The 16,848-nt window shown below is 35.2% G+C and overlaps 1 protein-coding gene across 1 annotated transcript; it reads right to left on the bottom strand.

The window, feature by feature from the left end:
- Positions 1-6,376: 6,376 nt before the first annotated feature.
- On the bottom strand, positions 6,377-15,134 carry LOC100374669 (uncharacterized). Its single transcript, XM_002732715.3, has 8 exons — positions 15,119-15,134; positions 14,787-14,902; positions 11,582-12,193; positions 9,750-10,355; positions 8,816-9,421; positions 8,388-8,633; positions 7,555-7,791; positions 6,377-6,743 (listed from the first exon to the last, which is right to left on the bottom strand). Exons 2-8 carry the CDS (start codon positions 14,881-14,883, stop codon positions 6,523-6,525), a joined length of 2,625 nt encoding a protein of 874 aa, XP_002732761.1. The 5' UTR covers positions 14,884-14,902; positions 15,119-15,134; the 3' UTR covers positions 6,377-6,522.
- Positions 15,135-16,848: the final 1,714 nt, after the last annotated feature.

Below are 16,848 nucleotides of genomic sequence, written 5' to 3'. Positions count from 1 at the left end.
CAATCCGGAGCCAATCGCAACATAGAACTGTCGCATTTAACAGAAATTGATACATGTCAGTGGGTCAGACAATTTCACAGCAAAATCTTAACTGGTATTGAGCGTGGTCAACTAACATGGGACTCATAACTCATTATGTCATAACAAAAACCGCAATATCTCAATATCGAGATCAACAACTTCCACAACATGCACTTTTGAAACTAAACTGATTGCTTCTCTTTTTTGTAGATATCTTTTGAGATAAATAAGTGTTCAATAAATTGTTTAATCACGTGATTAAAACAAGAATATCTCAATATATGTTTATATCATCTGTAATTAATTAAATAACAAAAATGAAAACGTGTTCACATTATTAGACAGATAAATCAGTCTTATTTATATAATGATTCATAGTGTATGAGTTTTAGCCTGAACACTAAATTAGCTTATTGAAATATTTTTCCATTAAAATTATCCCACATTGAGATACGAACAATATATCAATAAATCGAAATTGAGAATAATATGAGAATAATGAGTGAAAGAAGCCATATATAGTCGTACAATTTTGTTATGTGCCAAGTTAGTTATATCTAAAATTACATTTTGGATCATCCAATCTTGTGAATACTGCAGTCTAATAACTGTATTGATAGATCTAAAATTACTTTGTAAACAAGGTCGGCATAGTGGAATTAGACTGAACAACATATCAATGGTCATAGGAATATCTGATATTGGGACATATGCTTATGTAAATTCACAATCGTCATCTGCTGTTATAATTATGGCTCTACTATTACATGTATAATGTACCCAACCATCAAGTATTGAACTATCTCAGCATTCCGCAATGTATTCATTTTATAACAATATAGAACTTATTTTTACACATGCAATTTATCATCCCAATTATGGCATATTGAACTATGAATACCAATTCTATATGTGTGTAGTTACATACTATATGTTGTTTATATATGTCTGATATTCGACTTGAGGACTGTGCTTATTATAAGTTATTTGAAGCTGTTCTTTTTTTGACAGTGTGTCACAATTACAGGCGCGCCTGCCTGCAGTGATGATGTGCTTGCCGTGTTCAGTTCATTTCAATATATCACGGTGAAGAACAGTGTATGTAACGTTTCTGGACTCAATTCCAGTTGATGGTGGCAGCATCACATTTGAACATTCGGCAGTCATTGATAACGGGCGAACGGGATTTAAGCCCACGACAATCTATGTTAATACGATCTAAGACAGAATAACTCCATCTGGATACGTTCGATTGGTGGTCCTGACCTTAAAGGGTTCTCAGTGAACCCCTTGTGTCAAGCAGATGACTGTACAATATAGCATCATGTGCATATACGGAAATATCGCTGGTCTTTTTCACCGTGTCCCTTATAAGTAAGATCGCACACGCAAACAAAATCTAGTTTAAGCTCATAAATTATCTTAAATTAATCATAACTATTCATAGAATGAAAGAATATATCATCTATTGTTCTGAAAATTGAATTATATTGAAAGGTTTAACAACGGAAACTGTATGCTATAAAACTAGGTGTCCTATTAAGTTGTGTCTTTCGTGAAATGTTTTTCACATTGTTTGTATTGTATATTTACAAGAATCTTATGCAACTATAATTAATAAATGATGATTAATAGTGTGTTGTACACTTATTTTACTGAACAAATACTATTTGGGTGTCATCAAAACAACATTTTTAGTTCTCAATAAATCACCACAATAATGTATAACGATAAATCATAATGCTCTGTTTTTAACATCCGGAAAACAATAATAATCTTGTAATCCGGCTTTCGCCATTTAAACACTACCATATTTTATTTTATTTAAAAAATAAACACAAACACACATGCAAACACAGCGTAAAACACCCAACTGTACATGTTTCCTAAGTCTTTATGTATACGACATGTACATAAGTTCATAAGAGTAACTAAAACACTTTTCTTCCAAACTATTTTATTTTGAAGCACTTCAGAAAACAAACACACGTCCAATGTTTCACCCTGAAACACCGGACTATATATACAGAACACTTTTTCATGCCATCTACGGTATGCATCCATAATAGCCACAGTGCTTATTATCGACTGTATGCAGCATTATTATTATTAAAAAATGCTCTCATACGTCACCATTGTCATCAGACATACTGTGCATATGTTGTGATAATTTTGATTTTATAATAAATAGTAACCGATGAAATTAAATATTTACCGTGTTGTTATCAATGCTCGAATTAGTCAGCTTTATGACACAGCGCTCAGACAGGTGTTAATTCCCTGTGGTCTAGTGAATAAATTCATTTACTTATAGCTAGTAATTTATTAACGAGGCCTCAATGTGCACATTTTCGTATAATTTAAGCGAGACAGAGGCTTAACCATTTAATTGTTATTTAGAAATTTCATTAATACAATATGAAAACAAATGTTGAACAATAATTTTGTTTAATCAATAATTTAGTTTTCAAATAATTTGAGATACTTTTCGTAAACGACGGTGTTCCTATTATTATGGGATCCGGGCATGCTCCCACTTAAACATTTTGAAATCTTGTATTTTGAGGGGCACATTTTGCTGACGCAACATTTTTTTCGAAGGGGCTACTTCCTTGCCGACATCCCTCAGACATGATCTGAGTTACCAAATAAAATCATAAACATTTTAGGTAGAATTTAACAGGAAAATGCAAGTTCAAATCGTGTTAATGATGTGTGGTCATATAGTTTTCACATTGCATGTGCGTTATTTTATGACAAGAATAACATTTCACATCACATAGTTTTGATTCAAATATCGCATTGCTTGAAACAATAACGATAATTTATGAAATATTAGTGACTGGATTTTGATAATATTGTACTTTTTTGCTGTCCTAGGAGAGATAGTCTGGCTAAGTCGGGACCTCTTTTTTTGTTTTACAAAAAAAAATTATTAATTGTCAATTTAGTGTTTTTAGCGTAATCGCGAAAGAAATTCCGACTGGGTGCATCTGCAGGCGACCCCCTGCGTTGGAAATCGGAGCGGAATCACTCCTGTGATTATGCTAATTAAAATTTGTTGACGAGCACTGACAACGAATCAGAGTGCAGCTCCGATGTTTGAATCACATTTCCGTTGTCATTTTTGAGAGTAAATGTACCACTACCACCATAATTCTAACCTACACTGCACTACATTACAACAGTTTATCCCGTGTCAGCTACATTTTCAGTTCTAAACTACAAGATACGACTAGCAGCAGAACATTCAAATGTTTCCGGGACTAGTCCGCCATGCATTTGGTCATGATTACTTTCACACGTACACCCACTCATGAATAATCAATGACATCATGAATAGTTAATAGCAGTCAAATGCCCGCAGATGCGTCCAGTCGGGATTTCTTTCGCGGTCACGTTAGTTTTCGCTAAAAGGACAATTAGTAATTTCTTTTTGTAAAACAAAAAAATCCCGACTTTGACAGTCTACCGGAGAGACTGCATTCGAGACAACAAATACCAAATGGGAAGAGATTGGGTACTTCCATTTATGTCATTACTCATTTGTTTTGAAATGTCAATGTTCAAATTTATTGGGTATTGTATCAACCGTTTCACAAAATGTTTGAATTTCAGTAAACACACATATTCGGCTGCACATAAGTCGAGGATACTTCTTCATGTGATTGATTTTCATTTTTACAACTATATACGCCTGTTTTTTAATGTTATCCTGAAACTTATCTTATTAATGTTTATATTCAGGAGTAAATTGTGTGATATGTTATGATTGCTGTACATTAGTGCAAAGTGTTTGGTCATGAAAGGCATCATTTGATTTATTTTCCTATTAACACTTTCCAAAATGATGATAATGATTTTTACCATGATAACAGTGGAAGTGCATGTCTCTATTGCAATCGCTTGTTACTAGTAATATTCAGTTTGTGTTTTGCGTGAAAGCACTTGTAGGAAGCTGTTTGCATCGCAATAATTAAAAGTGCCAGGGATGTTTTTGCACATAACACTTTGTGTCCAATAGAAACACGTATTGAAAAGTATTTCCACCAGAAACATGTATACCAAGTGCTTATTGTCACAACACTTATAGAAATGATTTTACTAGACACACATTTTGTAAAGTGTTTCCACGAGAAACATATATTGACAAGTACTTAGTATCACAGTATTTATAGTCAAGACACGTAGAAATGAGTCTCAACCGAATGAATTTAATGAATTGTTTACTATCACAATAACTCTCCAGGACTGCGTCTTGAGTCAGCCTTGCGATGATAGTCTTGGGGATTTTTCCCCAGGGCGCCGTGTCTTCTAGAGTGCTCGAAAGACCGACTAAGACGAGAGTTGAAACGTATTTCGTTGTGTGCGTCTTATTTGACTGTAAAGTATAAGTGACTTTCCCGATCCCGTACCTCAAGGGGACGCGATAGAGAGACGAGACGAGATTCCCCCTGGCAAGTGTGGAGAACCCCGAGGAGAAGAATTACCCCCTCATACGTTTTTTTTTTCAACTCTCGTCTTAGTCGATCTTTTGAGCACTCTATAAGACACAGCACCCTGGGGAAAAGTCCCCAAGACTATCGCAAGGCTGACCCAAGACTCGCCCAAGACTCTCCAGGACTGGACTCTTAGACTGTGTCTATCATGCTGTACTCCCCAAGACCAACTAAAACAACTTTATTCATTTTCAAAACGTTAACCGATTACAAAGCAGAAAAAAAGACTCTAGGGCGTAACCTTCAATCATAAAGCCAATCACAATAAGTACTGAATACGTCATATCTTTTGATTAATCGTTCACTACATTAATAACTACGAATACCAACTGTCAGAAAGAGTAGTCAGAATAGCGATGGTTATCTCGTAATTAGTTCTAAATCACTGAGTCGAGTTCCGTCCAAAACTTCAAATAGGCCTAAACGATGACAGACATAACAGAGCAATTCAGCTAATAATCAACTAATTAAGTCGGTCAACAGATACGCGAAAACTAATTCAACTTCTGAAACTGAAATAGATACAAAGTAACTATGGTTTTCTCTTCAATGGTGCTGTCCAACGTGGAGAAGCGATTGTGAGGTGCTGTATTTGTGTTGTCTTGGGTGACCGAGTCCAATGCGGGGACACAATGTTTGTGAGGAGATAACAAAATTGAGGTATCGGTGAGCTGGTCGGTGATGGTACTGCTGGAATCCCGATGATTGAACAGTGTCGATGTGAATGTTGATTCATGAGCATTAAGCAGATTAAGTTGAATAGATGACTGCGAACACATTTGAAACAGTAGCAAACTAAAAGATGGCGGGCCGCAAAGGATGATGAGAAATAAGTTACCCAAACTACTAACGTAGGGGCGCTCCATCTACCCAGAAACTGATACAAATTTTACTAAATTAGTCGCTGTACACCACCAACTCAATCTGAAAACATAACGTCATCTGCATATGGACGTGTAAACAAATCAAACATTTTTTAGCGTCAACTGCATCCCATTATAACCCACATTCAAAACCATTCTATATAATTCGTCAATAAATAAGGAGGAGAAGACAGGATTTAGAATACTACCGTGTCTCACACCAATACCACTGTGACAGTACAGTTAAAATATTCAGAAGTGTTTTACAATACATTAACTTGACAATTCCAGTATCATCTGTGCATTTGCATAATCTATAATTCAAACAATATCCTCAAATATCTCGTAATCGATAAATCGAACATTTGAAAAAAATCAGAAGAAATGGCATCTGGACTAGTCGCTTTACCATGTCGCATGTTGTGTGCCTAGAAAAAGTCTTATATGAGAAAAATGAAATAAGTTTGATCACATTGTTTCACATTCATTTTGGATTGTCAGCAGAAATTACCCAAATGTATAGTGTTTTCTCAAATGTACATAGACCTTATCAGGTCATACCATAAACCGCTTCTGTTGATGTCTCTTCAAGCTTTAATTATTACAATATGTGATCTACCTTTTGCCAGTAGAGAGTATTAAAGTTATAATAATTTATCAGCGTTATATTCACAATGGCGAATATCAATTTCTGCAACCTTTTTATACGTGACCTCATCTGGCAATGGCAACGAGCTCTTCTACAATTTTTTTGAAAATTTGTTATTTGTTAAGAAGAATCACAAAATGTATGTTAGCATGGAAATCGGATTCAGATTTCGTTTAAAATGTAATACAAGTCCACAGCTTTTCCGTGTACTGACATACAAAACCATAACCTCTACGACAGAGCTAATTTCACTCATCTTAAGTTTCTTACATAACAATATCTTAACATGACATTAGTCAACGCCCATGCAATCCATCATCACATTTCCATATACACGTTAAACCTGCAATGATTAAGTGATATTTATTGATATTAAACAAGTTACAACCTACACACCGAATAATTTATAGATGTTACTTTGTGAAGCATCTTGACAATATTATAATTAGAAATAAAATGTACTAAAATACTGAAAACAACATTCAGATTCTTAGCCGGACATTACTTCTACTTCACAAAGCTGAAGCATTTGTAGTTTATCTACCAGTTGGATAATTACATATCGTCCTCTCAACGGTTGACCACATCCACAATCCATGACAATGGTTTCTTGGTTTGCTGTTTTGGCAACCAACATCTCACCACAGACTGTATTATTCTCGAAAGTATCACTGTCACCAACACGTATTTCAGCATTCTTCAAACGGAAAGCTGAGGCAAATGAGAAACATAAATGAGTATAGTAAACAGACTTGGAATTACATTGGGGTTTAATTAAATTCAATAAAATTTGCAGATCCGAGGAGAACCTTTGATGTATTTCATTCATAAGCATTACATTTTTACTTAAAATAATGTTGTGTCTCAAAATACTTGTATTTGTCTTTGATTTTTCAGTATTAACTATTTATAGTATATAGTTCAAAGTGTGTGAATAATCGGTGATCTTTGCCAATAAAATCTTTCATTCGAGAAATATTCAAAAATACTGGAAAATACTAGCTTACATTATATTGATTTTTTGAGGACATAAAGGTAGCAAAATACATAACATTCTGCTTTTATTACATGGTGGGTTTTCAAATGAAAAAAACAACAAACAGCAGCAGATTTTTGTTCTGTAAAAAAATTAAATGCACAAGCTGATGTATGGTGCTGTGCAAAGTAAACTAAACTAAACTATTTTCTAATTTGTGAGTGTCTGTACCCTTTATTCATGTATCCTATACGAAATACATAAATACCAAAGTAGATTTGAACAATGACAATAAGTACATTTTGATTAAAAACTTCATACAAACATGGGATCAAGTAAAACATAAATTTAGGAATGTTTAAACGTATTTTTATATATAAGTGGGGTCAATGAAATTTTACATGAATTTACTGTGCACACACACGCCTCTGACGCGTGCACTCGCAGAATGTTTTACCAAATACGGAGTAAAACACTGATATTTCCTGTGTAACGATAAAGCTGCATAAACAGTATAGTGCAGTCAATTACAAAAATTACACTCACAACAACAGTCCTGTCTATTTGTGATGATAACTTGATAAACATCTCTAGTTTCTCCAAGATCTACCTTCCACCATGGTTGATATTCTTTTTCCGTCTGCGTGCAGGATAACCCGGCTTCCAAATCACTGTTCTTGTCCCCGTCAACAGCACGACCTGCATCTGTCTCGGTTTTTTTGGTTGAGCTCTGGGCAACAGATTTGCCAACAGCAATATTCACAAGAGCTGGGGTTATGCAGTCTGTTATATAAATATAAAAAAAGTGATTTGCCTTGATAATAAACAGCATTTAATATTCGAAAAAATATCAAACACACGAAGACACCCTTGCGAACGTTATATGCGTAGTCCTGTTCAATTTAGCATAAAAAACAACAAACCAGTTATTGAATTTTCAGAAAATATTAATATTAGAAACTTATAATTATTCAATTTTCCAGTTTATTGTTTGAAATGAATGCACCACAGGAAAGTTCATTCACCATCACCACTAGTATACTTATGATTGTATTGAACATTTTCGTTTTTGTAAAAGAGATAAAAAGCTTGATCACTATCAATAATGTCATAATATATTGCATAATTTTAATTATTAACATTTATGAATCTGCTATCGAAACAAAATAATTTCTTAATACATGCAAATAACAATAGGCTTACAATTAACATAGTTACATCAGTATGATCGTCCATTGAAATGAGACGAAGTAAATAACAAGATAGATATTATTTTGAATTTCAGTGAGCTCTGTTTGAATCAATGTTTATTAAGCATAATAATTATTTTGCTTTTTCAAAAATCAACTATGATTATTGTAATATGATGGTGCACTTACCTGTGATTGGTGCGGCATTTGTTTGTGCTGCAGGAGTTGTTTTTGCTGCAGTAGTTAGTGCAGCAGTTGTTTTTGCTGCAGTAGTTAGTGCAGCAGTTGTTTTTGCTGCAGTAGTTAGAGCAGCAGTTGTTTTTGCTGCAGTAGTAGGTGCGTCAGTTGGTTGTGCAGCTGTAGTTGGTGCGCCAGTTGTTTTTACTGCAGTAGTTTGTGCTGCAGTAGTAGTAGTCGGTGCTTTGGTTGTTGGTGCTACAGGGAGAGAATGTCATAATTCGCGAATAATACATTTTTGTTCCATGTTTATATAACCGAATATTTGCATATATTTTCGATTAGCCAACAGTACATTTAAATATAAATATCAATACAATATATAATGTGCTGAAAGAATAAATACAAAACAATCAAATACAGTCAGTTGCATTACTCACGACATATATCAGCTGGAAGTTTCTCAGGATTGCCATCAAGGTCAATATCCGCCGAACTCCAAGCAAACAGATCACCTTCTGTGTGGCCATGACACTCTGCAGCCAGTTGGCCTATTTCGGCATCAGTTAGAATTCTGCTCCACATATTGAAGTATGCAAGCTCTCCTTTTAATGCTTGCTTAGAGTCATATCCACCACGTAAGCTGTCCTGTTCCTGTCCAAGGGTCATTACACCGCCTCCTCGGATGACATTACCACTCTGGAGACCCGATCCGGATGCAGCCAAAGCACCATCATTATAGATATTCCACAGTCCTCCACTAGATGACCACGTGACACACAAATGGTGCCAATCATCATCATTCACAGCAATGCCACTTTTGCCACCATTTTCCCCACGTACATAAACTCTCAAATTACTGGTATCAAAAAGGATCAACTCGTTGAACTCTCCACTGATAGCATAGGATATTGGTGTTCCGTCGTTGGTAGCTTTAGTTTTTAACCACAAACAAGCTGACACGTCTGTGAGTTCGGGAATGGGCGTGGTAATAGCCACATCCGATGATTCATCAACAACTAACTTCTCATCACCTGACCACTGAACTGAAAGTCAATTGTATTCAAAATGTATGCTAATGTATTTATACATATGCTATTGGTGAGAAATAATATCTTTAACTCAAAAAGGTGGATGGAAAACACTTTTGCACTATTGAGATTCCTCTTTATTGTTTGTGAGGAAGTATCTTAGCAATACAATCTTGCTGTGGACAATAGCTCAAATATAAAGCTAAGTTTGTAGAATAATTCTGCGAGGAAATGTCGCGGGGGGGGGATAGTCAACATTTAGTGTGACACTTAATTCTTTGTATATATTCTGTAAGATAGATTGCAAAAATTAACAGAAGGCAACAATTTCAATATAACTTACGACATATATCAGCTGGGAGAGTTCCAACACTACCATCAAGGTCTAGATTACCGGAACTCCACGCAAAAAGGTTTCCTTCTGTCTCGCCATTACACTCTGTTGCCAGTTGTCCTATTTCGGCATCAGTCAGAATTCTGCTCCACATATTGAAGTAGGCAAGCTCTCCTTTTAATGCTTGTTTAGAGTCATATCCACCACGTAAGCTGTCTTGTTCCTGTCCAAGGGTCATTACACCGCCTCCTCGGATGACATTACCACTCTGGAGACCTGATCCGGATGCAGCCAAAGCACCATCATCATAGATATTCCACAGTCCTCCACTAGATGACCACGTGACACACAAATGGTGCCAATCATTGTCATTCACGGCAATACCACTTTTGCCACCATTTCCCCCTCGTACATAAAATCTCAAATTACTGGTATCAAAAAGGATCAACTCGTTGAACTCTCCACTGATAGCATAGGATATTGGTGTTCCGTCGTTGGTAGCTTTAGTTTTTAACCACAAACAAGCTGACACGTCTGTGAGTTCGGGAATGGGTGTGGTAACAGCCACATCCGATGAAACATCAACAACTAACTTCTCATCACCTGTCCATTCAACTGCAAATCAATTGTATTTTTAAAATAAATATATTAGAACTTAATATTAATGCGGATACATATACAGTTGTGAAGGTTGTCTTTGTGTTTATTTACAATGATTATTTTACTCATTGCATTGAAAGGTTGAATAAACATACCCGACTTTAGATCTCTAAACAAGTTGTATCGTGGAATGTACAAGTCCAAGAAAAATAAAATAAACAGTTGACAAAACAACTAACATGCACAATCAAATCACACAGTCAAATCAGTAAAAGAATCATGTATGAACTCTTAGTTAAACATGAAGTGATGTTAGGTTTTCCGAAAAGAGTTAATTGATGAATATTTCAAGTAATTAAATAATGAGTCATCATGTTATGATAAAATTCCTGAGACCATAAGTTGACCATTGTACCAACCAAACATTTTATACAAATCCATCGACTAACTTATGGATGAAATCACTCATCCCTATGTATTTGGTAGTTATGCTTTCATTTTCCGTGTGATTTACGATGATGATGTTATTTGCACTTCACATAAGTATCAGGTCACAATAACACTCACAATGGGATAAAAGCTTGTGCATAAAACAAATGATATACTAGACTGAATTTGCTCGATTGCTAGTAAGGCAATATTGTAATTGTGTTCTTCAAATCCCGGGCCGCTGTAAGTGTTGGGGCACTTATGAGCAAGAACAGCTCTGTATTGGTATATTTGTTTCACCAACTTGTGTGACAAAATTCACATTCAATGAACAAGGGGGTTGGGATTGTATTTTTTTCTTCAGATTGGTTACGTGATTCACAAAAATCTTCTAACCGATGTGTTCAATGCCAATGGAAATTATGACTGTGATCCATCATGTTAATGAACAGGATATCAACAGGTTAAACTTGAGCTACGCCGATGAGAGGCAATAACCTGATTATATATCAGAGACTTATAGAGAAATGGAATGATGCTATAGACCAATCTCTAAATCAAGTCACTAATGTATTACAACAACATTAAGCTATTCATTCTATTAAGATGCACATGATACGCACATTATAAAATACATATTAAATAGTAAAAACTTTCCATTGTCATTTGATTGTGATTAAATTTCAAAATGCGTGTGCAATATTCGTAGAGAACACTATAATACTCAGTCCAAATATGACACTTTTACTTGTTTATATTATATATATATATACATGTATTAACAACTATAATGAAAAATTATTATAACTTACGACATATATCAGCTGGGAGAGTGTTAACACTGCCACCAAGGTCAAGATTACCCAAACTCCATGCAAACAGGTCACCATCTGTCTCACCATTACAGTCTGTAGCCAGCTGGCCTATTTCATTATCAGTCAGAATTCTGCTCCACATATTGAAGAACGCAAGCTCTCCTTTTAATGCTTGTTTAGAATCATATCCACCACGTAGGCTGTCTTGTTCCTGTCCAAGGGTCATGACACCGCCTCCTCGGATGGCATCACCACTCTGGAGACCCGATCCGGATGCAGCTAAATGACCATCATCATAGATATTCCACAGTCCTCCACTAGATGACCACGTGACACACAAATGGTGCCAATCATCATCATTCACAGCAATACCACTTTTGCCACCATTTTTGCCTCGTACATAAACTCTCAAATTACCGGTATCAAAAAGGATCAACTCGTTGAACTCCTCGCTGATAGCATAGGATATTGGTGTTCCGTCGTTGGTTTCTTTAGTTTTCAACCACAAACAAGCTGACACGTCTGTGAGGTCGGGTATATATGTAGTGACAGCCACATCGGATGATGCATCAACAATCAACTTCTGGCCAATAACACTTGCCCGTTGAACTGAAAATAAATTATCATCTATATCATTGCTGTAATGTATAGATATTGCACAATTCACGACATATATGGAGTGAATTGTGCAATGTCAAGTGGTATACCCAACTTCGGCGGGGGTTATTGCTATTAGATTATACCAGTATATTGACAATTCGATAAAACTAGTAAAAAAAGAGTTTACTTTCATCTACTAAAAGATCATGATTATGACCCTTAAACATGAATATTTATAAGAATAGATAGTAGTTGTACGTTGAATGCATACAACAATTACATACGCAACACAGTTCAAATTGAATACAAACTAATTTTTATTCCGCATGAAAACGAAACATATCCACGGTGAATAGAGCAACGTAAACACAAATATTAGCATAACAAAAGATGACCTTTCTGACCTTTTACTGACTGTATCAACGCCATTTGAAATACAGGGTCGTGTACAGTTTGGATCATTAAAACAACGGATTTTCCACGTTTTCATTCCGTTTTTTGTACAATTTGGATTGTAATTTTCCCATTGAAAGTACATACAGTTGTGAAATAAACCGGTTTTGTGACTCATCGTACTACTTGTAACTGTGGATATTTGACGTTCAAATTTGAGACGCGGCGGGTCGCGGTGTATCATGTGCGGCGACCTCAGTCCCAACATCTGACCTGGATACCTTCGGTATAACCAAAGTTTCTGCTGATCTGCACTGGCTCGGAAGATGAATTCTGATTGGCTAAAAAAACAAAAAACTTGTGGCGTTGAATGCACGTTCATTCAAGTTTTGTCGTTGTTCTGGGGTGAGTTTGATGGTGTAAGATCGGATTCTCACATCGTTTTGTGGGACGTACATGATATGCCTTGTCTCAACTCCGGCCGAAAGAAAGACTTTGCACGCCGTCGCAATGGTTGGTGTACACTCGGCACAAATCTGCAGCTTTCGAAATTACCTTCATCATCTCTTGTATTTTTTTTTACCGTAGTGGAGAATTACAATACCATATATCGTCATCCAATTCTGCGTTGTCCCGTGTTCTTTGAAACAGATGGCAATTACCCAGGTGTAATTTCACTTTCTGTGACTTCGAACGCCGCTACGGGACAGTTGATATTGTAGTAGTTTTTTGCATTTTTTTTGTCCTTCAATCCTCAATCACATCTAGTACTTAAAGAACATGTTTTCTTTGATGGAGGTTCGCAATCCATCTCAAAATCACAACACGTGGAACACAGCGTTCTGGCGTTCGTTTAAGCACCTCACGATGTTGAGAGTGGTTTAGGTTTGTGTGGCGAACGACAATCACCCAACGACCGACGCTCACAACTTGGATCCCACCATTAACAAAAAAAAATATTATGGTTATATAATTTTTCAAATGTTTTTAATTCGGTATTTTTTTCAATATTTTTCCAAAATTCAACCGCTATATTTCTCTAAGAATCAAATATTAAACTTGTAGTCAATTCATGTTCCAGGGCCACTTGGTTTAGCCGTGCATTATCAGCCAATAAACCATTAATTGCATATGCAAATTTTGTGTTTGGACCAATCAAATCAAATCAACCGTCATTATACTGGTATAATATAATCATAAATATGTTACTCAGAATAAAAATATGATATATATAATACCATGGGAACGACCCGACTCTCCTCGGTCATCGCCCGCAATCACCGGCGGTACGGTGATCGCATTTTGTTGTCGCATTTTGTCGCGCCAGTACAATGATGGAATTCAACAAATTAGTAACCGTTGCGATCAAAACCAGTGTCTGAGACTTTCGATTCACTGCATGTAAATCAGTACCAACATCAACGTTAATTTTCAGCGTCGGAAACTATAGCCTTTACCTATACATGACTATAGAATTGCATTAACCTTTTCACCACCTGTCTTTGTCGCCCAAATTTTTTTGCATTTTCGTTTAATATTCTTCAATATTCATGGAAATGAACTCTTTTGCCAACAGACAAAATTTGGGTCAATTTTCGTTTTTTACTCAAAAAGTTATCTTTTGACGGAAAGTGCAGACTATAAACAAGACTATTTTGTGATTTGGGAAGAAAAGAGCTGGTGGTGAAATGATTAAACATGGAAGGTATTAGCTATGTTAATTAATATAGTATTTTTTAATTGGTATCTGAGTGAGTCGCCTTTCTTTGAAATTGTATCTAAAAATAGAAAATATTCCTCATTATAGATTCAAGGAACATTATGATTGGCTGAATCTACTAGTATATACTTTTCTAACTATGGCAACGCAACTAACATACGTCAATTTCTTATATGCTCCAAGGTAGTATGTGGAGGCAGTAAGCTGGAACATTGTACTAGTACGTTAAAAATTCAAAATGTAGACAAAAAACCTCTCCCGTTTCTGATTAAAAGAGTGTTGGAATATGGGCTAAATTTCAATAATTATGCTTATCACACAGCTAGAACTGTCTGAAATTGTAACAATCTGTCTACTTCTATTATTAAACAGTTTAAATATATAATGTGTATATTAACAATGTATCGAATTATAATTGAGCATTAATCCATCGTTTCTGAAAGGCGATTGTTAATGAACTCACACCGTGAACTTCAACAGATATCTTACCATATTCTCTCATGGATTTCCCATGTACACCGGAAACATCTACTTCTAATAAAATGAGCACGTATAGAACAGCCACAGCGATGAAATTCGGCTTCATGATGTATAGACTGCACTGCCTTTAACACCGAATAAATGATATATTATTTGCAATACATAAAAGAAGGGGAAATAATAACAAGAGCGTTTCCTAGCAAACATGACAATATTCTACATATTTGTGGATACAGATAGATACAACCAGGTTTTCACAATGAACTTCATCGAATTGAAGAAATATGAGAAATGCAAAGTGACATTGAATATAACATATAGATTAATCTGATTATACTTACCAGTGTGACTTGTCACCGAGTGAATAAGCATTCGTACATGCACAATTATATACCATTACCATTCTGAATCACTGTTAAACGTAAATTAATTAAATGTAGATAAACATCAATTTTGAATGCAAATAGTTTCTGATGTTTTTGTGAAAACGAAATATTATTGAAAATTGACATTTTTAATTTAGGAATGTAGACAATATATCATTTAGGATAATAGATTCGATGATAATCGATTGGCAATATTAATTTCATAATTATTTTTTTTCGACATTAATCAACGAAAACAGTGTTATTGGTTATTTTTACTTTCAGTCAATACATAAAACTTGTATAAAACTGTTCCCATCATGGTTTTTAATCGAGCACTCATTTTTGTAAGTGCCAGCTGTCGCCACGATATCAATATGTGTAAAATTGATTAATTTTTATCAGAACGACAATTGTGAGAATATGAATGTGTCACCGTAATGTCACCTCAATGAAACACACCTCCATGTTACAGCTGTGGTGCAAATAACATAATATCTACAACTGTCATATTATATTATACTATATATTATATTATATTATATTATATTATATTATTTTTTTTCCAACCATTGACTTTTTCATCTTTATATGTGTTTTTTTTACGTTCGCAAATTCCGTTTTTCTCATCTCAAACTTATCTTATTATAAGAATATAATTTAAATAAAAGTTACTGGTTCTAGCACAAGACAACATTCTTGGATGATATGAGTGCGGGAACAAAGGTACCACTGTTTTTGTTTAATAGCTTTTTTTCATGAGCGAGAAATTTGACCTCGAGAATTGTGGTAACTTTCGCCGGGAACAGCTTTTTAACTATTCTGTGATTTTTTTGGGGGGCTGGCTGGATTTTGTTCATACTTGGTAGGCAGGTCATACCTTCACTGTAACAGTTGTTGGTGATAAAATCTAAAAATAATTCCTGACACATCGTTGTCTTGGCAACAGCCTCATAACCGATTGTTGATTATATTCGCCCTAAATGTATTACCTCCTACCAGTCTTATAATAGCAGTGTTGAAATGCTTTTTGTTTTGGCTATTAAGTTGTGCACCAACGAGAGATCCCTGGCACCGACATTGTTATACTGTATCAACTTAAGGTAGCGGGACTATTATTTGCATACTTGTTTTCATCTTCTAATTGTGACTAAATGACTACAAATAGACCCGGGAAAGTATATATTTTTAGAATCGCCAGACTTCAAGCTTTTCACAAGTGTATTTTGCATGCCCGTATCTGAATTCTACGACGCGTTACTCAATCAAAGGTGAAAAATTACTTTTTCTGTAAAAAAAAAAAAATACGCATTTATGCTGGCGATAAGAATTATTTTTTTCACTTTTCCTAGTTGTTCAATAGTCTGGTAAATTGAATGTGTCTTGTTAGTTTTATTCAAGCAACGCGTTTTAAAAAATAGTGTCCTGAATTTCAATTACTGTTTTAGTCGCATTGCCCCCAACTCAAACCACAACTCGTTGGTAAATAATCGATGAAATAGTTTGTCTGGACACATTCAAGTTCCTCTCATTGTCACCTTAAAGCTGTGGAAATTTGGTGTTAATCCGACGACAATAAGTATACGTTATTTTTTGTCAAAGACCTTGTATTTTGAAAAACATAAACTCATAGAAAACGTCCATGAAGTAATAACAGCAAAGATTTTCAAGCTTGTTTATCGGCACAATCAACTTGTTTCCCCATC

Source organism: Saccoglossus kowalevskii, chromosome 13 (assembly GCF_978046115.1).
Source record: "Saccoglossus kowalevskii chromosome 13, keSacKowa6.1, whole genome shotgun sequence".
NCBI lineage: Eukaryota > Metazoa > Hemichordata > Enteropneusta > Harrimaniidae > Saccoglossus > Saccoglossus kowalevskii.
Note: the sequence above shows the minus strand (reverse complement) of the source record. Positions and strands in the feature narration are given on the sequence as shown.